The following is a 26,410-nucleotide window of genomic DNA, read 5'->3' as shown; positions in this document are numbered from 1 at the left end:
CCCCCCCCCCCCCCCTGGGAATTTTTTTGAGAAATAAACCATCAAATGGCACTTTCTGGAGAGTTTGGTGTTCCATCGAGACAAAATTGACATGGCATTTCAAATATCTTTCATTTATCGTCAGAAATATGTTTTCAAAAGCATCACGTGGATCAAACTTTGTGACATATTTCCAGTAGGCACATCTGGACACAAACAAGCAGGCCAATGTGCTGGGGCTGAGCTCTGGAATTTAATCACTGGTAATGTTTAAATGATATCTGTGATAGAATGTATAGCTGGCTGGGCCAACGTGTATAAATCACTCTTTTAAATTCACCGTCCCGAGAAGTGTTTTTGTCAATTTGAAGTGGGCCCATGATTCATCTGAGCTAATCTAGTCATCCTGGTGAGATCCTTGGTCATTGAAAATGGGAGTCATTATTCCACAGGACTGGTGCATTGACTCAAATCAAGCCAGTAAGACAAATGCTGAAATAGAACTTGAGAAAATAACCAATGATTGTGGAATATTTACTTTTTTATATTTTTTTTAATATTTTTTTTTATCATCTTTTATGAAGATTGTTCGTTTGTGTAGGCTTAAGAAAACGATGGTTAAAATTTGACATGAGTTTATTTGGTTTTCTGCACTCTCAGCACCTGAGCTGTCAACACAACAAGGAATCTGTCATCATGGGCCAGATGCATAGACTGTGCACACACAAGGCCCTATTTTAACGGTCTAAGTGCACGGTGTGGAGCGCTTAGGGCGTGTCCACATCCACTTTTGCTAATTTTACGGAAAATAGCGTCCATGCGCCGGGCCCATGGTTGAAAGGGTTGTACTTAGTGTCTTAATAGGTGCGTTTTGGTTGTAAGCTAATGCTACTTATTCAGGAGGAAATTGGCCAACTCTGCGTCCTTTTGAGCTCTAAGCTGACTCCATCTTTCAAATACATCTCCAATATTTACCCGGGGTTTGTTACGTCTCTGGTTACGCAACTGTTAGAAACGTGTCTGTTTTTTTAGGTTGGGTAGAATCTATCTCAGTTGATCCTGTTTGTTTGCTGATTTCATGGCTGTACTAACATAACAGCTGTAGCGAGCTGGGTTTAGTTTTTTACAGGGATATCTGGCAACCCGGCCTGGCTGTCTAACTGGGCCGTTGATTGCAACACACAGGCCAAAACAAAAATTATGTCACAGAACTGAAATTTCAAAAGGTGAAAATACTGGCATTAGCAGTGTTGTCTGAAAAGATATTTCAATTTAGCATGTTTCCTTAATATCTGATGACTCATTGGGGTAAAAATATTAGATGTTGGACCTTTTAAGCATTCCTTAAAGCACATAAAACTATGTATTCTAAATTGAGCAGACTCTAGTATAATAAGGTAGATGAATCATAAAATAGGAGAGAAGGAATTATTGTTTCACCGATTATCCGCACAATAATATCAATGGATCAAGTCAGAATGTAAAAGGGGTGTGTATTGACCCTACAGAGAGTAATCACCTGAATCTGCAGCGCCCCTCTGCTTGAGCTTTATAGTGAGTCTCATTGTGAGGCTAATTTTTTTGTAGTAGTTTAGCAGTTTGGTTCACTCTTACCGCTTATATTTTCTTATAGCGTTGTTTTTGCCCCACAGCAGACTGCTGTTTTCAGATAAATATCTTAAAAAAAAAAAACTACTGTACACTACACATCCTGCTCAGCAGCAAACAGCAGACAGACAGACATACAGACTAGCTGGTGAATATAGTGGAGCATTTAGCAGCTAAAGAGACAGATATTTTCCTCAAGAGTCAGCGGGGACTAAGACAGAGCTAAAAGCCAGTGTTTTTTCACAACTGTTGAATGTGTAAGTAAGCAGCTGTTTATTACACACACGGTATATCAACTCAAAAGTTGATCTATATCTTTTCTAAATGTTTTTGTGCTGTTGTAGCTGTTTGTGTTGTACTCGTCTTTTGTTCTTTTAACATTTCTATCTTTTGTAAAGAACTTTTGTAAGCTAGGTTTTGAAAAGTGCTACAGAAAACTTCACTACCTTTTTTTTTTTTTTTTTTTTTTTTTTTTTTTTTTTTTTTTTTTTTTTTTTACCTAAAAGGTGATGTCAATGTGGTTTCCTCTGCCTTCAAGTTGCCCAAAAAATCAGTTACTGCAGCTTTGAATTTGATTAGTAGTTGTGATCAATTTTAGCATTCTTTTAACTTCCGTCAGAGGTTTTATTTTCCTGTCTGCAATAAGATTATTTCTGTCTACACATGATTTTATGTGTCTGGCCAGTGGAGTTTAAGGTTTTCCCCAGGACATTGGTTAGCGAAGTGGTAAGACACCTCGGCTTCTGATTGTGACCAACTGATCAGTTTGTCTCTACTTCTCCTAACTGGGAAGCTTTATTTTCCCTGACATTGCAGCATGTTCTTCTGATCAAGTATAAAGTGAATGGACAATGGGATTGATCAGTCACCTACAGTACTCATCTACTTTTCTTCCCTAAAGCATACTATTTAAAAAGAAAATGAAAATAATTTCTTCTGATGTTAGTGGAGGTGCTCTTTATTCAGGCAAGGTGGGGTGCATCCACTCTATAACCGTGTGGGTTCCCTTTTGACTTTAAACCTTAGGATTGTAGGGGAAAATACCCAAACGGCTACAATGTCATGCCTACAGTCTTTTTACATTAAAACTCGGTCATTGTGGACTTTTCCCTGGTTTCTTTTCATCAGTGACAAAATGACACTTGGCAATAAGTTGACCCTCTTGATTTCACTAATCTGTTTAACCTTTTACCTGTCTCTAAAGTCCTAGCCTACATTTCCATCCTGCTTTGTGTCCTGCAGGGCTGCGGGGGGGAAGGACAGTGGCGGCGCAGTGGCTTTCTCAAAGCCGAAGCAAGAGGGAGGCCGGAACCTCAACCCAGGTCAGATATCTCATCAACCTTTCTCTGGTCTTTGTTTCCCCGACGCTGGTCTTGCTACATCAAAAGCAACCAAACGCTACAATTGCCTTGCCTTTGGCCATTGGTTTAACAGTTTATGATTACACCAATATATCTGGCTGGTAACTAGTAAATGTGTAAAGTCTGCTCGTGGCCCCAGGAGCTGGCAGTGCTTATTGCATCTAACAAGATTAAAGTGTTGTACAAAGCCAGCAAAACAGCCATTTTTCCTATAGCTAGAGCCGCATGGGTTAGTACCTTTTTTAAATGTAGAGTTGTGGGTGGAAAGGCCAAGGGGGCACGAACATCAAAAAGGTTCATTCATACTATGTAGTGTGTGTTAACATTTGCTTACATAATGAAACCAATGTCTAATTACACCATCTGTCAGAATGTCTATGGCCTTGGTAGCGTGATAGTTTATCATCTCAGAGGACTACAAGATGCTTTAAAGAAAACAAAATACACTTTAACTTTATGGATGAATGAAGGACGTCTGTTCTTGTGGTTCTGTGCTATCCTGAGGGGACACTTGACTCTGTGGTGTGATTATCGATGTGGAGGCTTTTTACTGCCTTCTAATTCAGCCCACAGACCACCTCATCATCCACAACCTCCTCACTGGTCAACATGCAGCTGCTGGTGCTCGCACACGCACACGCACACGCACACGCACACACACACACAGTCTAAACTGTACATGCACACATTGGTGGGAGGACAAGCTCACTAAAGACTATGTAAAGGAGTTCCTTACCAGTTTTGAACCAGCAGTCAAAATAACAGACCGTTTTAACTTGGCACAGCATATTCCAAAAAGATTAACAGCAAGATATTTGCAATAGAAAGCTTAGTAAGTCTCTGTATCAGGTGGAGCGCAGCGGCAGCTTGGAAATGGCAGAATTAGAATAGCATGGTGTAGTTGCTTCCGCATAGCAGTGTAGTGCAATCCTGAGAGAGATGTGGCATCATGAGGATCCTGATAGCAAGCACACAACAAGTCATACATACTGGATAGCCAGCAATGAGAGCTTTGGAAAACACAAAGGCAGCACTGATAGCAGCAGGGACAGAAACAAAACACAGGTTGCATGGTACAAAGAGGACAGAAGACATCCCTTTATTTATGCTGCAAGGGGAATTTCACATTTGAGCCACTACCACTAATACACACACAAAATGTGTATTTATGAGGGTCAAAATTGGTCTACCTGACAAAACTCTGGATGTGCAATACTGTAAGGGATAGACAGGAGCTATTAAAGATTTGGAAAGGGAATTCCAATTGTACTCACTTTTGGGTTGTAACCTGCAAACTGGGACAGTGGCTCCAGCTAATTCCAGGAACAACATCTGAGATCTGTCCAGAAGAGCGCGGTCCTAGTAACAGTTACTTGTACCCTCAAGCCTCCCTGGTTTCCTGTCCCCTATCGTCATTTAATCCAGAGATTATAAATAAAAAACGGAATGGGACAAATTTTGAAGTATCTGTTTACATATTTTGGCTGGTACCTAAGAAGGATTGAGGTTTAACACCGATAAACTGGTGTAGCTTTTAAGGCCACACTTCAGTTAAAGGATTATTTGGTTTGCAGAAAAGTGTTTAGAAGAAAAAGGTTTTTTGATTTCATAATGGCTTGCCTGTCACAGAAAGGACAGTGAAATGACTGGAGCTATGAAGCACAAGCCTGAAATCATCTAATCTAACTATGGCAGCACATCAGGCCGTAGCCAGTTCATTCTCATCTTCGTGTTGATGATTTACTGACAGTCTCAGGCCAGCTCCCCTGATGGGCACCACGTAATTGACGGTGATCACTGGAGGCGTCTGACTGCCTCTTGTGCATCTTAATGTTTATGATAATGAGAAAGTGGTGAGAACCATGCTGAGAATCATAACCCATGCATTCATCTGCATACCTGAGTCCTGGCGCAAATCTGCATGTTAACGAGTGAATATTGATGCTTGATTGTCAGCATTAAAAAAATAAATAAATAAATAAATCTGTACATGTAAAAGGTCTGCATTTATATCGTGCTCTTTTAGTCTTAACGACCACTCAAACCAAGGGCCTTCTGTTTGGTTAGACGGTAGGGCTGGGGCAAAATGCTTTTGTTGCGATTTGATTCTTGTAGGATACATGTGTGCCCATTCAATTTGTATTGCAATTTTAATTTTTTGTAACTCTAGAAGTATTGCGATTCCACAGTATTAAGTATTGCGATTTTCTTTAACAAAAACGAAAGTTGTATTATACACTTCAGAGACAAAATATCATGAGCCATTTCTGAAAACAAAGTGTTTTCTAAGAAGAATGCACATCGCACGCCTGTCAATCTGACATTTATGTAATTTGTAAAACATGACATGGATTTTCTCCATTTTCTGCTTTCGTTCTGTTTAGCTGCAAACAGATATGATGTAGTCGCCGTTGGCGTTACCGTATGAATAGAAAATATTTAGGTGAATCATTATGAAAAAATGTATCAATTTAAAAAAATCTGCGCTGAACTCTAATTGCATATTTTGCCTATTTTGTTGAGTTACCGATTAGCAAAATGCTGATTGAATTTAAGTTTGGCTTTTATTGTGAAAGGTAAAAACGCTGGCACGGCTCCACAAGCAGGAAACCTCAGCTTTCTCTGTAAATACAGCATGCACTGAGGAACGTATTGCATTCACCTTCTTTCTTACTTTCACCTTTATTTTTCATACATACAAGAAGCTGCTCGGTGTCAGAGGTTTCCTCTATCAGCATTTGTTGTTGCATCTTTATACCCTTATGTCCTTCAATTATTTGTCAGGGGAGTTCAAAAACTCGCCTCGTTTTTTATCTTACGGGCCGCTCAGAGCTTCACACCTACCCTGCATCTCTACTTTGTCTTCCTAGTGATTTGATTATCTCTCACCTCATGAGCGCGCTGGAGATGGCAATGACATTTACCCTGGCATGAATAGGGGGAGCACACATGGAGCCACGTCTGGTGCAGACTGTGTGTAGAGGGGGGGTGGGAGGGAGGTTGTCTAAAGTAGCCTTTATGCAAAGGCACTGTTGCATGCACATCACACATACGTGTCATACGTGTGATGTGTTGCTCGTGTTTATTTGGGGGGGGGGTGCTCGCTCACATATGCATGTCTGTGTCAATACTATACTGTGTATATATAACAGTAGTTTACATTCTTCTCCCAATACCCACTAGGATTCATCTATGGTTTTAGAAAGTTGCCCATTGACACCAAACAAATTTAAAATTTAAGAAGTTGTTTCCTTCGAATCAATTAAAGCAACAAGCTTCTGTTATATAGTTCAATTCTTTTAGTATTGATTTGGTTCAGGGTTGTAATATGCCACCGATCAATTAGCATTATTTTTATTGTGTTTTCTCTGGCCTGTCTCCAGTCCTATTTTGATAGAACACACAAACTGAATGTGTGCAAACTCAGCCAACTGGAAAGGTTCTGGACTGCCATGCCAGGGTTTTTCTGGATTGTTCTATAAAACAGAACTGTCACGTTATTGATAGATTTTACATAATTGCCTCCGAGAACCTTTCTCTGACTTATTTTAGTATGGCTTACATGTCTCTACTTAAAACAATTGTAAGGGAGGTTTCAAGGTTCTTTGAGCTGTCAAATTGTAGAGCAAGACATTTTCCCAGAATTAATCACAGCACACTTTGTATGCAGAATCATGCAGAAGAAAAATGCAGTCAAGACAATCATTCTCAATTTTCAATTCTCAAGTGATGTGAAGCTGCTGATTTTGGCAATGTGTCCTTATTCCTGTAGAAGATATCCAGACCCAGTCATTTCTGCAGAAATGTTTTGTAGATTCACCTCCCTGCACATACATACAGTAAGCCACGTTACTGTATTAATGTTTAGCAAAAAGTTGCTAAAAGAGTGGCATGCATGCTTAGCATCTTTTAGAAATGGTTTATGTAACAATTGGGTTTTTATCAAATAAACAATAATTTGGCAATTGAAACATTTCGTTAAGGTTAGAGAAAGATCGTCATTATTGTCGCTGTCAAACTGTAAAAATCGTGGAAAGCTATTCACCAACCCTACTCCTTTACTTTCCTCCTTGCCACAGTAAATAAAAAGCACTCTAATTTCTGCATTTCAATGTAAATAGTGCACTGCAGATTTCTCCAACATGAATGTAATGTGGACTAACAATGGTGTACCTTCATGAAGAGTGACATCTGATCATTATTTCTGCCAGCACAGTAAACCCTAAGAAGTGTATGATTTATTTAATTTTTTTAAAACTTAGTAATCCGTTGTGACAGAAGTTGCCCATTTTCCGCTGTTTCTCCCAGTTCTCTACGGTGGGAGAAACTCAACCATGTCACACTTCCTGCTTCCGGAACGTGGAGTGGGAAATCGGAACTTCCAGTCAACAGTCCTTTTCTCCATAAGGATTTAGATTATCAGCCGTAATGTCTAAATCCTCCGAGGTAGACTGACCACGAGCTACGAGGCTGTGAAACAAAAGTTTCTGCTCCTGTAGAAGTTAGTATAAAATGAACCTTGTTTTAACCAAAACATGTTTTATTCACACTCTTATGGAGAAAATACTACACTAATACTACACTACCCACAATTCTTTTTTTTTTTGTTAAGATTATTTTTTGGGGCATTTTTAGGCCTTTATGTTGACAGGACAAATGACATGAAAGGGGAGAGAGAGTGGGAATGACATGCAGCAAAGGGCTGCTGGTCGGAGTTGAACCTGGGCCCACTGCGTCGACGAGTAAACCCTTATATATGGGCGCCCGCTCTACCAACTGAGCTATCTGGGCACCCCGCTACCCACAATCCTAAGCGTAACAGCAACATCTCTGATAGGTCCAACTTGCTGTTACTATAGAAACATTTTCCGTACCTAGCAAAACCGTGAGCTTCTACCTTAGAAGTCTATAATAGTTTCTGAATGTTTCAAAATGTTTTTTTTTTACTTTGAGTGCATTCATTCGCAGTCCGAACCACATTGTCGTAGGTGACTTGAGGCAGGTTGCGGAGAGACTTCTATCTATCGTGCACCGCCATTGTAAAAAGATAACAGGAAGAGGCTTATCCCCACTCAGAGACGTTCTTCCAGTCTTCAATTGTTGTGTGACATAGGCCGATTGAGGAGTGTACAACATGGTGTACACATGTATCAAAATGTACACAATGCAATAACAAAACACAAGGCACTTGGCATTGCAAGGTGAAGTTGAAATATGAAGCAACACATCCAGGCCCGGAATGTCAATCATGTCCAGGTGTGTATTAAGGGTCAAACATTTATTTCTGTACTAGTGTGGAGGGTTTATCAAAAAGTCAAAAAAATAACTCCACACGGACAAATTTCTTATAAGAGTTCCATAGCGTACAACTGATTTATTCAAGCTTCAGGTTAAACAACATGTCTCTTATCTGGTGGCAGACTGAGGGCAAGGCTGCATCCTTGCAACTCCCATCACGTATCAAGTATCAGGCGGCGTGGCAGAAGGGTAGTAAAGGCAACGACTGAATGGCCCCCAGCAGGTAATCGCATCCCTTCAGAAATAATTCCAAACAGTGCCAGGCAACAATCTAAACGGAGGTGTCCAGGCGCTATCCTTACCAGATGTCTTGACTTCTTACCCTATCTCTAAGGGTGAGGCCGGCCATTATGCTAAGGAAAGTTAATTTATTCGCTTGTATGTATATATGTATGTCTTTTGGTCAAGACCAAAGATAAGGGTGTGAATGTAGATTGAGCTTTGCCTTCAAGCTCAGCTCTTCTCTCTCCCCCCCCCACAAGCTGCATCACAGGTGATGTGTTCTCACAGGCTACTGTTTACGTACCATGATCAACAATTATTTTTATTATGCCTTTTTTCAGTACGTCCTTCCATGGTGGCATCACAGGATATTTTGCAAGTCATGTTATACCAAAAAAGGAGTTGAGGTTAAATATTGCAAGGTACTGCGTTGATTGAGGTGTGTTCTTTGGACACAAACTGAATTTCCTGGATGGAAAATCTCACTGAGTAATACATTTATGAGTTTATCTGTATAATCAGATGCCCAAACACTGCACATCAGTTTAGAATACTTCTGAGGAACTTTTTTACTTTTCTGGCAAGTTATTGTAACGGCAATTGTTTCTACCTCCATTGTAACAAATTGCTGGTAGACTGTAGAATTACACCAATAAAACAAAGTAATCTACCAGGATTGTGCTCGTCATATGAGGGTGCATTATGTCACAGCAAGGCCCAACACACCCAACTTTTTGATCTGAGACTGCCGTGTTGGCACGCTTGCTCCACAAACCACTCGGTTTGTCTCCCAACCTTTTCTTTTTTTCCAGCCGTCTTAGCTGTATTGCTCTGTAAACCGGTGTCACAGAGACACGGTGGTGGTGGTGGGCTGGAAGGAAGAGACAAAGGTCACACGTGTCTCTAAGGTGGAGCTTTAATTCTGGACTGCCATCCCACAGTTCCTGGTCCTTTGGACCTGACCTGACTGACAGCCACTGTGTCCCTGGTCACTGCTCCAAGATGTTAGTGAAGTGAAGCAGAGATGAGTGAAAGTAAGTTCGTGGGAGGTTTAGTTCCAGAATGATTGTTTAAAATTATCATTTTAAGATAATAAAATTGTGATCAATGTTTTTTTTAAATATATTTTTTGTTCGTGACTTTTTTCCATCAACTGTCAAGTCTGCATTTATTTTAGGTAACAAAGAGAGAGTGAGAGTTACTTGTTTTTGTGAGCAGAATTCTATGTGAAAAACAGTTCAATTTTTCCAACGTGCAAACATGCTCTAGGCCTATCAACATGTATACAGAAGCAAATTACCTGTTTACTTGTTGCGAATGCGATTCATCACATCGTCTTCCACCCTTACTGACAGAAAGGAGCTGCGCTGCAGTCTGTTCACTGGTACTACGTTCACTTTTTCTCTTTCTTGGTGTACATCTGTCATTTGTACGCTCCCGGCTTTTCTGCTTTGTGTGTATTGAGCAAAGTCAGCAATAAGCGATCTGCTATGTGTGTTCTTGCCAAGCCCACCTTCCCACCGCTGTGTGTCAGGGTTTGGGTTTCACTTCAGAGTGATTTCCTTAATTAATACTTAGTGTTATCTTTGTGTGTTTTGTTGTCAACAAATGCCTCAAAATTGGCAGTTATAGGGAATAGTAAGTTATTTTCCTCCACAATGTATTTTTTCATGGCAGTAAACCCCTTTTTTTTATATTTTATACATCACTTGGGACTAGGGGTGTAGCCAGGGGAGGATTACGAATACATGCAGTGTTTCCCATTGGGGTGGTGACGCATGCACAGTTTTATTTTAGTTAGTTGACTTTGCCTTTGTTACTGGAGCATGTATGGTCTATTGCCTAATGTCCATGGCCCAGTTCGACTTGACTCTACTCAACTCACTTTTGTTATATTATGTCTAGTGGATCAATACAAATAACCACATGGATGTTTTGGAACTTTGATATTTATTGCCCCTCAACAGGCCACAACTGGGCAAAATTAAATAATGCTTGTTAAGTACTACAGCAAAAATAAATAAAAAAAATATATACACCGTTTGTAGTGCAAATAATGTAAGTGGCCTGATGTTTATATTTTTGCGCTGTTTTGTGCGTTGACAGCGATTAGCTTTGGAGCGAGTAGCCACTCTACAGTCCTAGTGGCTGTGTTTTCTGAACACAGTGGAAAATCTTTAGCAGGAAAAGTTACCCTCCCCCTCTCCTTGATTTCAAAACTCCATACCTGTCTCTTGTTGACTGACTTGCTTGTGTTGTTTGTTGGTGTCCGACTATACGTGCTGTTGAACACCCGCCCAACTCTACGTCTGATTGGCTTACCATGAAATTTTACTCAACCTCAGCCAATTGTCAGCATTTATGCGCTTGTCTCGTGCACGGCCCACTAACCAAGGAAGAAAAAAAGTCTTTGCCTCTCGGCTCAGAGATCTAGTTGGTCAGGAGCACGCCGCAGTTTTTGGCAGTAACGGTAACTGCTAAAAAAGTAACGCTGTCATTCCCATCACTGGTCAAAGCAGTCACTTTGGGAATATGCAGAGGCGTTTAAGAGTCAACAGTGCGCGAGCGCTCTCTCTCTCTCTCTCTCTCTCTCTCCTCTCTCTCCTTCTCCCCTCTCTCTCTCTCTTCTCTCCTCTCTCTCCTCCTCTCCTCTCTCTCTCTCTCTCTCTCTTATATATATATATCTATATATATATAATATATATATATATATATATATATATATAATTATATATATAATATAAATATATATATATATATATATATATAGATCTATGTATGAAAACGTGTTTGCTTTTTTTTTTTTTTTTTTTTTTTTTTTTTTTTTTACTTCTAAATCCAAGATATTGTCGCTAACCTTTGGATTCTAAAAAAACGGACAAAATTGAAACAGTCATTCTGCATTCAAATCCAAGCTGTCAACAATGTAAGCTGTGTGGGGGTGGAAGAGCACTGGAAAATATTCAAGGAGAGAAAATATTGCTGCGCTTCAAAGCACCAGATTGTGTTATACACATCTAAATTCATTTACTGCTCATGTCAGGGAGAGTGGACTATTGTTTGATTAGTCGAAGGCTTAAATGTTTTTTAAGAACCATCGACAATGGATTTCAAAAAACGTTAAATAGCCAGCTGCTCTTAGACACAAACTGAAAGGATTCCAGCTTTTGATTGAATAACCTAGCAGCTAATTGATTGTGTATCTTTACATGCCAAATGAAAGTATGCAACATTGATTGGGGAATTGACAAGATTTTGTGTGTGTGTGTCTTAACCACCATTCCAATGTCTCTGAAGCTGTTCAGTTAAGGTAAATTAGCTTAAAAACCTGCATAGTTTCCCTTTAATGTTACCATTTACGCCTGTGTTTGACTAATTGAATGTCTATTAAGGGGAAGAACAGACAAAGCAGTGTGCCACTAAAACTACTTCAAACAGAAGTTTAAAGACATCACAGTACTGCCTCCGCTGTTTGATTGACAGCTGATCAAAATACAAACGCAGCATAGCAGTGAGTTCCTTGCATTAAAGGTGCAAAGTAGATGGGTAGAAAACGGCAGGTTCATCAAACTATCACTTTTTTATGTTGCTTGTTACTTTTCCTCATTCTGATTAGAGAGCTTGGTTGTCCCTGAGATTTCAGTAGTCTATAATACACATTTTCTGTCTCCCGAAGTCTTACATTTGTATTGCCAGGACATACTGCATTAAATGAATTGAAATGGAACTGACCTACAGTACTTCCCTTTGCCAACTGCTGGAGAACCAGCTGTGCTGAAATTCTGTTTTTCTGCGATGTTGAGCAATGCTGGAACTGCTAATTCCCAGTGTACATCTGGTTGCTTCTCCATGTGACTATTGTTGAGCAATAAACTGGCAACCCATATCCACTAAACCCACATCTGGACACAAACATATGACACCAGTGGCCAAATGACAATGACTCCGACTCTGTTTACTTTTCAACTTAAATCTAAAGCTAGTTAGTGAGGCTCACCAGCAGGTTGGCTATAAATTCTACGTTTTGTCCTAAGCTTGGCCTGAGAGGAAAGGTAATTGGTCCATTAGATAAAAAAAGGTTTATGTGGTTTATCCGTTTCTACAAGAATAATGTGCTCTTTTTTTACATTCTTCACTCAGCACTTCTATCACTTTTAAGCACACCATAACTTCTGTCCGAAGGTGAGCACCAATTTCTCCATTTGCATGATTGAACTTGTGAACCTGCCCCTCTTTTGCCTTGCATTTTACCCTTAGATGTGTTCAGACGGGACGTCATACAGTCCAGTTAGTTTCGAGGATACTGAATCCTTAGGCTCCATTTGTGGGTGTGTGATCGGGTTTATGCATTCAAGGGAAAAGTTGTGCCTCATGGTGGTGTTAGATGAAAGTCTGTGTCCCAAAATCATTAGGAGACCACAAGTGTCTGCATGTAAAATGTCTGTCCTTGGATGCTAATTTTAGATTTTTTTTTTTTTCCTGAGCAATAGCTGGCACTTGTTAACCGATCACTAACCGTTAACCAGAAAGCAGGCAACAGAGGCCCAGTTTACCCAACCAGGAGGCTTAGATATATACTTGCCCTGTCTGCCAACTGCTGCGGATTTGTGGTGGTCGCGCAGGCGCAGTGTTTCGTGCATTATTGTGGACACATGCAGCCCCTTTTCTGGAACTGCTCGGGCGACCGACACAGTCCGCAGCTGTCTGTGGAGCATATGTCTCAGGCGAGCCCATCTCCAGAACAACCACTTGTAAGGTTGTCAGCTGTGTGTCTGCCTGGCATACTCCTGTGTGTAGGTCGGCCGATTTAAGCCGCCAGTCCTCATCGATATAGTGACATGTGTCACATAGCACTCCGCAGTGAGTGCTGTCCATCAGAAAGGCACAAGCAGGAAAAAAGAGCAGCTTTAAACGCAACTTGCTTAAGTTAAGAAATAAGCTATTTTTATTTTACAATGCAGATATTTTTTTTTTTAAATATTGACTGACTCATAATGAATGGGTCCAGCACGGGTCGAATGGCGGGTCTGAAAAACAACACAGACGGGACAAAATGTTGCGTTTACTAGTAAACTGGTAAACCTTGTGACCGACGCATGACCAAGTGCTATCTGTTGGAATTTTCCTCACGTTACTCTATCCTCTGTGACCGTCTACATCTAGAAAGTAAGCTGTGCGGTGCAGGGAACAACTCTGACTGGCACATGATCAGACGGTGGTTTACGGAGCGGTAGATTGGCTTTGCAAAAAAAACGGAGCGTTCTATGATTGGAAAGACTCATTTAAAATATTGCTCAATCATGCAAATTTGATAGTGGGAAACCAAGATCGTGATTAAAATCCGATTAATTGTGCAGCCATAGTTAAGTTAATGATATGGACTTAAAATCGATCAATACCCTTTTCTGGGAAAACGAATATAGGCCACGGTCCTTGGATTGAGTTTATAGTCATCAGTGCTCAGTGCTCATCAGTAAATGTAATGGCATACTTTTTGTCTGCTGTCATCCAGTCCCAAACATGTGTCAGCAGTTGTTTATCCCATCAACCAACAATGACATATTGTAGCCATCTCCAACAGTGCATTTCAAAGATTTGATTAATTCTTATTGCCCTATGTTCTGGTCATGAGTTATGAGGAATGATACAGCTGTCTGTGCAGTATCCCAAGATCCCCCTCTGTTTGTTTTTTAAAACATGGATATCCTATCTTTTAAATCCCTTGTTTGTTCACATCTTGCTTGAGGTTGGGCTTGTGGGTCGGATTCTCAGAAGAGATGCAGTAAAGGAAATTAGGGATTTTGACAATTGAGTCCAGAGAGCTCCTGAGGGGGGACTTGAACAATCTGATTCATTCAGCTCTAATTTAATTCTCTAGAAATTATCTGTCAGTGTGTAGCCAGCCTAAGACTCCCAGGACCTGGTGTAGAGACTGGCCTGCGAAGCCCCTGCAGCTCACTTCAACAGGCTCACAGCGGGCCTCTCACGCATTCCTCCGACACTCAGCTACCAGATCAGCGTACTTGGCCCTCATCCTTTCCTGGGCTTCCTCCATTCGATCTTCCTAGGGGACAGTTGGTTCAAGTAGCACCACCTGCTGGTCTTGATGTCCACGGCCTTGCCACAGCAGACCACAAAAACCGGCGCTGCTCTGATGGCGTGTAGTGGGGTGTAGCTTGTGGTACTTGGAAGCTCTAAGCACTCTAAGCTCTGTGGTGTGTGCCTGGTTCCTCGTCCCGTCTCACCAGGTGCTGTACTGGCACTGTGCATTGCATCACAAGCTTCCTTAGGTAGCCCATCTTGGTCTGGTGTATTTTTAGACCAGTCACATTTTTGCAGACCTTGCCTTATTAATTGGTGGCTTGTTTCCTTGTGTGTGTATATCAATAACATGAGAACATTTAAACATAATCATTTATTGATCAACCTGTCAACATGATCCTAAAGTAGTGGTTTTACTTCCAATCTCCTCGATAAAAGTCCAGGTAGATTTAAAGAAGCATAATAATAACTGAACACAGTAAGACTAGCATATAACTGATTATTGAAAATAACTGAATTTGCACAGTACCTTTTCATTTTTTCAATTCATAGATTGGTTCTTTTATTTCATCATTTTTTCAGAGACTTTTACATAAGAAGCCTGTAAATCCTCCAGTTTTCCTCAAGTTTCAATCATATTATTTTCATACCAGTCACTAATCATACTAAATGCTTCAGAATAATATTCTTCTATTTCACTAGTTACTCATTTTAAAAGTCTATTTTACTGCAGGCATGACTTCATTACATCTTGTCATAATCCATATTGTCTTAGTCCCTTTTTAAAATCAAAACTTGGTCCATGTTAGCTTTAGAATTCTGGACAGTGCTTCTTCCTCTGCATGCCGAACACAGGACAGAGTGACAAATCAGATGATTTTACTACTTTCCGGTGGTTTTACATGTTTTACATGTCATGCATAACTGGTAAAGCCATCATGAGACATCAAAGTTTTTGTTGTAACCATCAATCCAGTTCATCAAGGTCTGTTTCTGTGGCAGAAAAAAAGCAAATCTCATCGGCTGATGAAGACCATGTGATCCAATTAAAAGCTCTAGTAAGTGTGCCCGAGATGAGAGTCATTTGACAAACTATTTAAAAATGGTATCATCTCATAAAATTCTTCTCATCAAACTATGGATCAAATCTTTTGCAATGAATTTGGTGTGGTCTGGAAAAAGATATATAAAATGATTTTGTCAGCATTACAAACTGTTATTTGTAGCTTAATATATCCTGCAGCTTGTCCCCCTGATCAAGACGAAAGATTTGTTAGGTGCATCTAAATATAGCGTGTCAAAAGTATAAAGAATGCCTTAGAGGTCCTAAGCTATGCTTTTAAACACAATCGCAGCTATTTATTTTGCTGCTGCTTCTATTCCTGCCAATCAAATCAGAAACTGAAGCCAGCTCAGAGGATAAAAGGATTTACATTATATATAATGAAGTGTTTTGGGTGGAGAAAGGTAGTGGGAGAGAGACATTAACAGATGTACCATGGCAGTAAAAGAGAGCATGGATAGATCTGTTGGGAGTTGTGTTTTGATCGCAGCGGGGTTGGCTTTCTGAATGGCACGGAGGGAGAGTCTGCAGCTGTGCCGTTCCAATAGGAGAGGCTCCTTTGATCATGCTCTCTTTAGAATACAGAGACATCTTCGACAATAAGTATGGAGATGTCAGTCTGCTGGGGTTTAGGGATATTTCAAGGAGCACAAATGGGATACGACTTGTTTTCAAAGCAATTTTTTAGTTTGAATAGTGAGCAGTACACTTTTATTTTTTTTTTTAAGCAGATGCCAACACGCACACACAACCCAACCATGACTCATCACAAACACACAGGCGAAGACATTGAGTATGACACCAGCATACCAGAACACAAAAACGCAGAAAACACTTCTTTGTTACATTCACCATGACAACCAGCAGAAATCAGATACCCTGCTGGAGCCGCTCCCCCCCTCCCGACCCAATACTGGATAAGCGGATGAAGATGGATGGATGGATAGATGGATGATAAGGGACCTTCTCAGAACTAGTTTAATTAACAGCAAATTTGCATTTGCTAATACATTTAGAAGGAAACATAATGGCACTTGGATTGTGTTTTATCAACATAATGTGAAAATGTTTATATTATGTGTCTGAAAACTGTTCATTGCCAACCCAAAAGTGAAATATATATATGCAAAATTGTTCCCCCTACAATATGTGCTTCGTGCAGCTGAAGTATTACTTCTGGTCTACAAAGCACTTGGTTAAGGTTTGGGAAAGATGTGGTTTTTTTGCAAATGTCAATGCTGACTTGAGACAATGGGATGCAAGATGTGTTGACAATCTCGCATCCTGGGAGATGTGTTGACTTTAAATTTAAGACCTGATTTAAAAAAGACTAAAGGTCAGCCAGACCCAATCAGAATATTCCTGAAGATCATTAGACCTGGTTTAAAATGTGGTCGACCAAAGTACGGAGGGAAGATCAACACTGGCAGCAGGATGGTGCTCCAGTAATTGACAAGCAGCAGTGTATATCTTTAATGCACACAGGCCACACTCAGTCTCATATCAAAACCACAGTCACCTCTTGTGGAGCTGCAACCCTGCCCCCTAGAAATTTGCCTAACTATTACATTGGGGTGACAAACGTAGTCGCTGCCTTGATAGTGTTCTGATGAAATACTTTTATGAGTGAATGAAGGGCTACATTTACGTATCACACCTGAATTGCATGGAGGTGTTTTGGAGTTGGGTGTACAGGTCAGGACAAGTGCAGGACACCAGAGAGCAAGGTTCACATCCAGAGTCCTGTCTGTAATTAGGTTTAGGCAACAAAAGCACATTGATAAAGGTTAGTGAAAGATCACGGTTACGAGTTAGAAGTTTTTTGAGTCACTCTGGACATATTCTGTATTAAGCCATGATATTTCCCTAACCCTGACCAAGTGCTCTGGGTCCCTAAATAAAGAAACCTTGACATTGAATATTTTAATATATTAAGCGTGTGTGCGTGTGCGTGTGTGCGTGTGTGTGCGTGTGTGTGTGCGTGTGTGTGTGTGTGTGTGTGTGTGTGTGTGTGAGATTTGTTAATGTAAAACATAATCCAGCCAGCATTATGTACCCTGCCAAGTGTATCTGCTGTTGCAGATTAGCAGTTTGTAAAAGTAATTTCGGAGAGATGGGGTTGGGTGACAAGGACGCACCACGTGCAGCTCAGATCCAATCGGTAATAAGACATATTGACACAAACTTAAGACCTGCCTCAACGTAGTGGGACCCCCTACTAATAAGACTATTTAGACTAAATACATATTTAGTCCAACTTGGATCCTGCATTACGTTGATCAACGCTCAACTCAACCATACACACAGACACACACATTTTACCTAGGGTTCGGTACCAAACCTGGTGCCAATATGGAACAATGGATGTTCGAGGTAACAAAAGCATCAGTGCATGTGACGCTAGTTAGCATTACACTTGGCAGCAGTTAATGTTAGCCTACCATCAGCTAGTAGCTGGCTTAAACACGGTTTAAATGCTAAAGCTAAACGGTCTAACCATTGGCTGTATTTCACTGGAAAGGATTCCAACACCGGAACGAGCAACAGTCTGCAGCTGTAGACACGGAGGAGTCTAGCTGCACCATTGTTAGTCGTAGTCAGTTTTCGGAGCAACAACACCGACGGGTATTAATGGAGCTTTAATTTGCAACTTGTAAGCTCATGCTGCATTCAATGTTATCATCTAGTGGTTCTTCTTTTTGTCGTTTAACAGCAATTGATCGGTGGAATAAGTAATAATTTTTAATTTCACCTCAAGGCCTAAGCAATAAACAGGTTGTTCTGTAGTGCCACCAACTATTTTAAGCTTTTCTTTTTTTCCCTTGCAGTATTGATTCCGGTCTCTTTTAGGCACCGTTTTAAAAGTACTGTTTTAACACTGGTATTGGAAAACCCCCAAATAATACTCAACCCTAATTTCACCCTTTTAACACATCAATTAATAAATATAGTTGCACTCACCTGACATGACATACAGACGATGTAGTTGTCAATGTAAAGTAGGTTGGCTGTACCAATCCAATGCTTGGAAATAGGACATTGTATTATGACAAGTTGTGTCAACACTACTGGTGTGTCGCTTTTTTGAACATATCACTTACTTGTTTGGAAATGTCGTTGCTAGGGTGTTATTTCCTGCAGCAATTACATTTTCTCCTAAGCACATTAGTATAGAGATGTGTTTCTTATAGAAGACAAGAATGCATGAGGGGACTTTCTTAATATCCCTTGGCGGAGCAGTGCTAACGGGGAATGTGCGACGGATAACAGCTTTGGTCAAGAGAGTTCCCAGGACCTGAAAGTAACAAAGTTGACCAGAAGGGAGATCTCTCATATTCCTTTTCCAAGAAGTCGGGACACTGCCCAGAAAGCTCAGAATCTGTCACACCAAGTCTGGCCTGCTTCCAAGTAAAGCTCTCTAGTCACATTACTGAAAATTGAGGAACATTTGCCGTGCACATGGAGCCAGCAGAAACTGAATTTTCAGATAGCCTGATAATCCTGTCATGTCGCATTTGGGCTCAGTTATTTTGACCAGGCTTGGATTTTGTCCCAGTCCCTCTTCGAAAAACTGGAAGCAGTGATCAGACAGCATGAGCACTCAACAGATGTGGAAATGATTGTTACTCTTTTCAAATGTCTTGTTAGCAGTTTTTGGCCAGAGATGATGCACTGATTTGCTCCTTACCTTCCAGAGTACAGCAAACGGTCCAATGCGACATCCTAATTCAAGCCATGTTCTTGGACTGCATTGTTTGAAAATGAAATGGAGAGCCCCCAAAGGTCTTTTGTATAATAGGAAATTGATTGCCATTGGTATTGTTTGGCTGGTATTCAACTGTGGAATGCAGAATTTAAATAAAAATTAAGAAAAGCTAAGGAGTGATGTGAATGCTGGCCCTCGTTAGATAAAACTGAGTTGGAAGTAATTACAATCAGCCTCTTTCCACAGAATGAATTACATAAAGATTGATACTGTAATATCATTTCGTTTTCATTTCAACAGTATGGGTAGCGTATGGTTTTGTGTGCTCTGCTCTTGTGTATAAATTGTCTGATGTGGGGAATGAGCGGGTGCATTTGGAAGTGTGTGAATCAGTAAATGGTTTCACAGTAAAACTCAGTTTAAGAAACCATCAAAGAATATATCATAACAGTGAAATGAGGTGAGAAGAGAAGGAATCAGCACATTGGCTGGAAGTCTAAGAAATGAATAGCAGTGTGTTTAATTTTGGGACGGTACTTTGTCAAAGCCAGTGACAGAAAGTTGACGCAGCCGCTGCTCTGTGTTCACACGGGGTGGAAGTGGGGAGGGTGGAACTTACTTACTAGGTCATCCACTGGCCCATGTGTGCACTATTATGCATGTATTTCATCTTCATCAGTTCCACACATGACCTTACACAACACATGACCACACACTGCAACAGCTTTGTTGATTTGACAGCAAAGATTCAGTCAACCCATTTTGTTACATTAAAATCGGGCCATTGGCCGATTCTTGGTCCATTAAGATCGATCCAGGGGTCCATGTATCAGTGCAGTTGTATCTGTTTTAGTACAACTGGATACCAATTGGTATCTGCTAATCTTTACACCCCTAGTGGAAACAATTCACAGCATGTTGATTTCCAATTGCAAGAGGGCTCCTGTTGACTCAGAGTAGATATTTCAATTATATTTCTGCATTTGTTTTTAGTCCAGATGAACAGCAGGATAACATTCTAAATGTCCATGATTTTAGCTCAACTGTGGCATGATGATTTAGTCTTCTTGGCATGTGCAGATGGAAAGGTCAGTGGAAAGAGATGACATTAAAAGTAATGCTTGCAACAATGTGAGAGCTTCCACAATTTACTTTTAGTATATTTACAGTTAGTATTTTTGACAATTTGTTTGCAAATAGTATGTGCCTTTTGTGTTGCCAAAAATAGGTCACCTTAATGATGAATAGGTCATTAGCAGCCTGTTGAATCAGCTGTATGCTCAAACTTAGACACCAAGCTACATAACAACCAATGAGAATCCAGCATCAAAACAAGGAACACTAAATTCTGTTGATTAGACTACATTTATTATGTCTAGATCTAAATAATCATACTTAGACGTATTGTATGTGTAATTTACAATAGTTATAGACCCAATCACAAACAGTTTTATAATAACTTCTGGGTAGAAAACTTAACCGGGGCGAGGAACAACTGAAATAAAATGTAAATGGATATACTCTCATCTCAGTCATCTAAAATGCATGTTGCACTTTCACTAACATTAAGTTGGAGACTTTACCTGTTAGGCCACAGAAAATGACACCACTCAAGCTAGCAGTCAGTCTGAGAGTGAGATTTTCTGTAGTAATTCCTAGATTTGGTTTATCAAAGACGCTAGCAAAGCAAAATAGTACAGAAAATAAGCACAGTAGAAATGCTAGATGGGTCAGACCTCCTGTTTAACTAGCCATGACGCATAGTTACATTTTTTTGAGAGGTGCACGTCAGGCTCTCCATGTACTTTCGCACATACCCACGAGGTCGATGTAACGCCAAAGCATAAATCAGGCTTTCTATTATATCTTAGTTTTTTCTAATATAATTTTAACAACACTTCTTTGATTCAATTTGTGAATAATGAGGGCTTATTAGACTTTTAATTGCAGAAACAAGTCAACTGGCTAGAAGTAAGTCAGAAGCTGTAGAGTTAGCATGGGGTGTAGTGATGTCTACAGCATCACTGGGAACTCAAAAAATGGCTTCAATTGGGTGGAGCTCAATTGTTTAACAACAAATATATGAGAAGGCTTCAAAGATACGACCACCAAATATGATGGAGATGTAGAAGTTACAGGTGGAAAAGGAGAAGCAGGAACTCAAGGAATGGAAACTTGCCAGCTAGAGCGAAGGGCCAGTTACTAATATAATCCCTTACATCTAAATAAATATAAATTTTATACATCTAGGTCAAATATTTTAAACTTCTACATCAGCAATCTTGTTTTATATCTCAGCATACACAATTTGATCAATAATTTATTTACAAGCTATTTACATTTTTTTTTTTTTGCCAGGACATAAGCAAGTTGCCGACTCTTGATTTAGAGAGTGTGTTGATTTAAGAAAAAGACCGGATCAAGCCACATTCTATTAAAGGTTGATCAGTCTAATTATATTGCTTTGGTTCAGACGAGCCATTACTTCCTCCTCTGCCGCTTTTTTTTCCCTGTAATGCTTCCCCTCTGCCTCCACTGGTCCTAAATCCTCCATTGGGAGAGGCACTCTCTTAGCTCTGCAAATGTGCCGCACAGCTGCTGCACAAATGATAGTGCCTGCCCTCTCTGGCTTCATCCTGATTTCACTTTGCAAGCAGTGGAATCTAAAAAAAGGAAAAGTCAGTAGTCTGCTTATATGCAGTAGCTATGCATCATCACAAACTTAACTCTCTGATAACCTACATCATATACTGTACATCTGTGTCTAGCTTTCCAGCCTTTCTTTCCTTGTGTCTAGTTCTCCTCGTGATTAATGGTTTTTTTTTTTGGATTTACTTGTTGCCTGCTGTTACCTGTCTACCTTATGGACCTTTTTTACCAATAAAAGTTTCTTCTTTGTATCTGCATGCCTGTGCTGCTTCCATCAGCTGTGATTCTGTTGGAACTTGCAATGTTTTAGTAAGGCTGAATGATTCATTGATTTCAAATCAATATTCCAAAGTAATAGAATGCAAAAAAAATTCAAAACTCAAGCAAAGCATTCTAATGAACGGGTCCGTATGATGTCATGCAAAAATGCATACATTTTTGTATGATATCATACAAAAAAGGGAGTCTGACTTACCGACTGACTCCCCGAGTTGGTCAAAAAAGTTCCTCGGGACACACAGAGGTGATGCCGACTTGAGCGTATGTTTTGCACATGCACGTTTTGAGCATACAGCTGATTCAACAGGCTGCTAATACAGCAGGTGGCGCTAATCTGTATTGTTGACCATAATGGCAGCTCGTTTGGAAGACAAGCTTGTATTTTTTACGAAAATAGTTAACCGAAACATGTTTCTGAAAACATTTTTAAGCGAGTAGGCCATGCAGTTGCTGAATCGGTCTTTATTTCAGATCGACCAAGGTCAGTTTAAAAGATTTTTGTCAGATTTTGAGACATTTGCCATGCTCATCCCACTCGTCATTTACGAGTTAGCACTCCACCAATCAGATTTGTCATTGAGTCCGACTGCTCACCCACCGTTTCCCACCAACATGTCAAATTGGGTCAAATGAAGGCTGAAGGCTCCTCCGACTGATGACGACACGGAACACACCAAACTGCCCTCGCCAGACTGTCCAACGGACAATTATTAGGTTGGTGTGTCAGCGCCTGAAGAAAAAAAGCCTACTAAATTCTAATCACAATATTGGCCTAAAAATCGTATTGGATTTTCCCATACTGTTCAGCCCTCTGGTCTAGTCTTCTTCTTTATTTATTTATTTATTTTTTCAAACTTTCTAGTCTGCTTCTTTATCAGCATGTCCACTATGATTAGGCAACTAGTGTATAAAGACAAACACATTTAATGTAAAATTAGTAAGGCACTAGGTAAAGCTGTTTCATAAATACATCGGGGATGATTAGTGTGTTGATGTGCTAATCACCACTGCCAAATTATGTTACCGTCAGCCATGTCCCAGAGGAATGTTAATGAGGTCTGGTGTTCCATATTTAACACCCATGATTAGCCATGTGTGGAAACACAATGGATCACCCAAACCCCTAGTGAGTTGGAAAGTAGTTTGTAAATAAACCTATGACAAATGAACCATTTGTCCCCCCCCCCCATGCTTTCAAGGATATCAATAAACGCATTTAATTAAAACCTGCTCGAATGGTTATCTTCAACACGTTATCTTCAACACTTTATCTGCCGACCTGTAGCTAATGTCATCACCACTTAAACCAAAACCAGAGTGTATCAAGACTGAGACCAGACCAGACCAAGACTGTGGGGGGTTAAGACTAAGTCCAGACCAGACCAGATCAGGTGCTACACTCCGTGACACACTTACGATAAAATGTAGAAGAAGCAAACCAAAGGCCCCTCTCAAATTAATCTGAAAGTCCACATTCCCATAAGAACCCCACTATAGGAAACAAATGAATATCCCCCTTCATTCATTTACCTCAAGCATTACCTTGTATTCCTGTGTAAGTGTGTAATGAGAAATGTAATTTTAAAATAATAAAAAGACATTGCAGAGGTGATTTTACTGTATGTGTGGTTATTTCCCTTGGTCCATGAACAAAAAATTCTGATACAATACCTTGAGAAAGGTCTTGGGTACTAAATCACCACCTGTAGCAGGGGGTATTTATGGTGAAGCAGTTTGCCAATCATCAGAAAGAGCTGATGGTGCAACTACCGCAAGAAAAGTACTGAAGCCATTAATCAGCATATTGTGTAAGAATATGAAAATATCTGCAGAGAATCAATATAGCCATCATGTTAACTTCAGCGGTGAGTGGCTGGGTTTTGTTTTTAAGGCACAGTAAATGAGTCTAATCAAAGGACATGACATTACAATTTTTCAAACTATTCATAAGGGATGCTCAAGAAAGAGCCCTCCAGTTCTGCAGTGTTTTTTGTATATTTGTGAGGCTTTTTGTTAGCTGCCAACTATTGTGAAACCAAACCTCCTTCTCTGCATCTGCAACTGTCAGATCCCCCTGCCCCATAACTATTCAAGTCTGTAATTTATTGCTTTTTAAGAAAAGAAATTGTGTTGTGTGGGTTTGCTTGCACCAGGACATTTATGATTGTATAGTACCTCCCTTTTTCATTATTTCCTTAATAATGGAAGAATTAACATAGAAAGATTTAGTAAGCACACCGTTTTGACTTGTTCTTCTTGTTGTTAGTGATTGATTTATAATTTACATCTCATTTTAGCTTGAACATGCGCTTTCATATATTGAAATCTGTGTGCAAGTGCAATCTCCCATCCTACCCACGCGATTACCCTATGGCAATCACACCAGATGTGTTCGAGCCACGAGTTTTAATCAGTGCTGCTGTCTACAGTGGCTGCATAACATGTTTCATTTTCACGTTACAGCAATTCAACTACTGTCAGTCACATGCTCTCAATGTCTTTTAAAGGGCAAGTCCATTATCCGTTTTTATATAATTCTGTAGATTCCATGTAATATTACTTATGTATTCAAACATTTAACATTGTGGGGCCGTTTTCCCAAGCCCTTCTAAAGATGTCTTTTCCAGGTGACCTGACATAGGTTTCTATATGATGACGTTGCTTTAGTAAAGTACAGTAACTTGGATGGCAGTTGGCACAACTTTTCTTTATGTTGGAGAAATAAAACAGGAATCTAAGTGATGTACTGACGCTGTGGATGCCACTGTAGGCCAGATGTGAAAGTCACACCAAAACACTGTTTTGGGAAAGAATTCAGTTTTTTGTCAAAAGAGTCTGGTGGCTTTGAATAAAGCGATATGTACTGCTGTTGACGGGGATACTAGCAAATCATATTTTATCCGTTTCATCAAGTGAACACGTTTTCATATATTTTCGCCGCTGTACCATTCTGTCAGACGGCCCTTTCTGATGGGGAACTAAAGCGGTTTCATCGCTGTCTTCAAATCCACCTGACTCCGTTGAGAGAGAGAAAAAAAAAACTGCTTCACCTCAGAGTACGGGAGCTGCTGGTCTACTCTAACCGTTGCCTTGTTACGTTGCTCCCTTGCTCTGTTATTCCAAACTTAACACAGCTAACCTTGACTCAACTAGTGCTAGAGTTCATACTATTCATAACCTTATGCATACGTTATGCATCAGTTATAGCCATATAAAATGAATAAACATGAATGTAATAAGTAATTGCATCACTGGAAAACTGCAGCTTTCCAGTTATTACTTTAATTACTTTAACTACATTGTATAAATATTTATTCATTTTATATTGCTATAACTGAAGCATAACCAGGGTCAGTTGTTAATTATAATTAATAATAAATATTTATTATATTAGTTATTAACCACTGTTAATATGTTATTTTATGTGAAAAAGTACTACATCAGCACATTCTCATTAACCTTTCTTTTACCCACACAGAAGGGTCAAAGCCTTACATGTTGAGGAGTTGTAAGATTACATGGTTGTCATTACGTTCCATAGCTGCAGGCGTCCTCCTCTCTACACTGCACCCCCTCCGCATTTCTCTCCAAACTCTAGAGGTCTGTTTTGGGGATTAGTGGCTTTTTGGGAGCTCAGCGCTCGCAGCAAGGTAACAATTCACCATGCAATCCGCAGGAAACACACAGAGGACATGTTTTAATTTGTCACCTCACCAGCTCTCCGCCCGCTGTCAGCGCACGGAGCAGCCAAAGCCACTTTGGAAGAAACTCCTTTACTTCCTGTTCCATTTCACAGGCTTTTATGTTATAATCCACTGTCAGCTTCACTCATACATCTGATCTGGGCTCAGGGTTCAGGAGTGTGTGTAAATACGTGTGTGGTTGTTCTTGGGCTTCTTTTCTCACTAGGACCATGTGCCCCCGTAAGCATAGAAAGATGTTGAAAATCCTCTAGAGCGGGGGTTAATTAACATTCCTCACTTCTTCCTCATGACTAGTTTGGGATTAGGATTAAGGTTTCAGATTAACATTAGAATCGGGAGTAGATGTAAGGTTAACCCTGTCCGAAAACATTGGGGTTGAAATTAAAAAAGGCGTAATGTGTCAGGTCAAGTTAAAGGTCCCAAGACATGGTGCTTTTTGGGTGCTTTTATATAGACCTTAGTAGTCCCCTAATAACATATCTGAAGTCTCTTTCCCAAA

At 40.1% G+C, this 26,410-nt stretch overlaps 1 protein-coding gene and 1 long non-coding RNA gene across 3 annotated transcripts in view; one reads left to right on the top strand and one right to left on the bottom strand.

Moving 5' to 3' along the window:
• The window catches only part of adam19a (ADAM metallopeptidase domain 19a), a 158,663-nt gene that overhangs the window by 17,927 nt on the left and 114,326 nt on the right, over positions 1-26,410 (top strand). For both annotated transcript variants that reach the window (XM_032544520.1, XM_032544521.1), the window contains exon 2: positions 2,830-2,909. In XM_032544520.1, the coding sequence (XP_032400411.1) occupies positions 2,830-2,909 (80 nt within the window). The remainder of the gene's footprint in view (positions 1-2,829; positions 2,910-26,410) is intronic.
• Positions 18,221-26,410, bottom strand: part of LOC116707250 (uncharacterized) — a 25,714-nt gene continuing 17,524 nt past the window's right edge. The window contains exon 3 of the long non-coding RNA XR_004336447.1: positions 18,221-18,231. This is a non-coding gene — a long non-coding RNA (uncharacterized LOC116707250). The remainder of the gene's footprint in view (positions 18,232-26,410) is intronic.

Source organism: Etheostoma spectabile, chromosome 19 (genome assembly GCF_008692095.1).
Source record: "Etheostoma spectabile isolate EspeVRDwgs_2016 chromosome 19, UIUC_Espe_1.0, whole genome shotgun sequence".
Taxonomy (NCBI): Eukaryota; Metazoa; Chordata; class Actinopteri; order Perciformes; family Percidae; genus Etheostoma; species Etheostoma spectabile.
The sequence above is the reverse complement of the archived record's forward strand: the minus strand, read 5'-3'. Positions and strand labels throughout refer to the sequence as shown.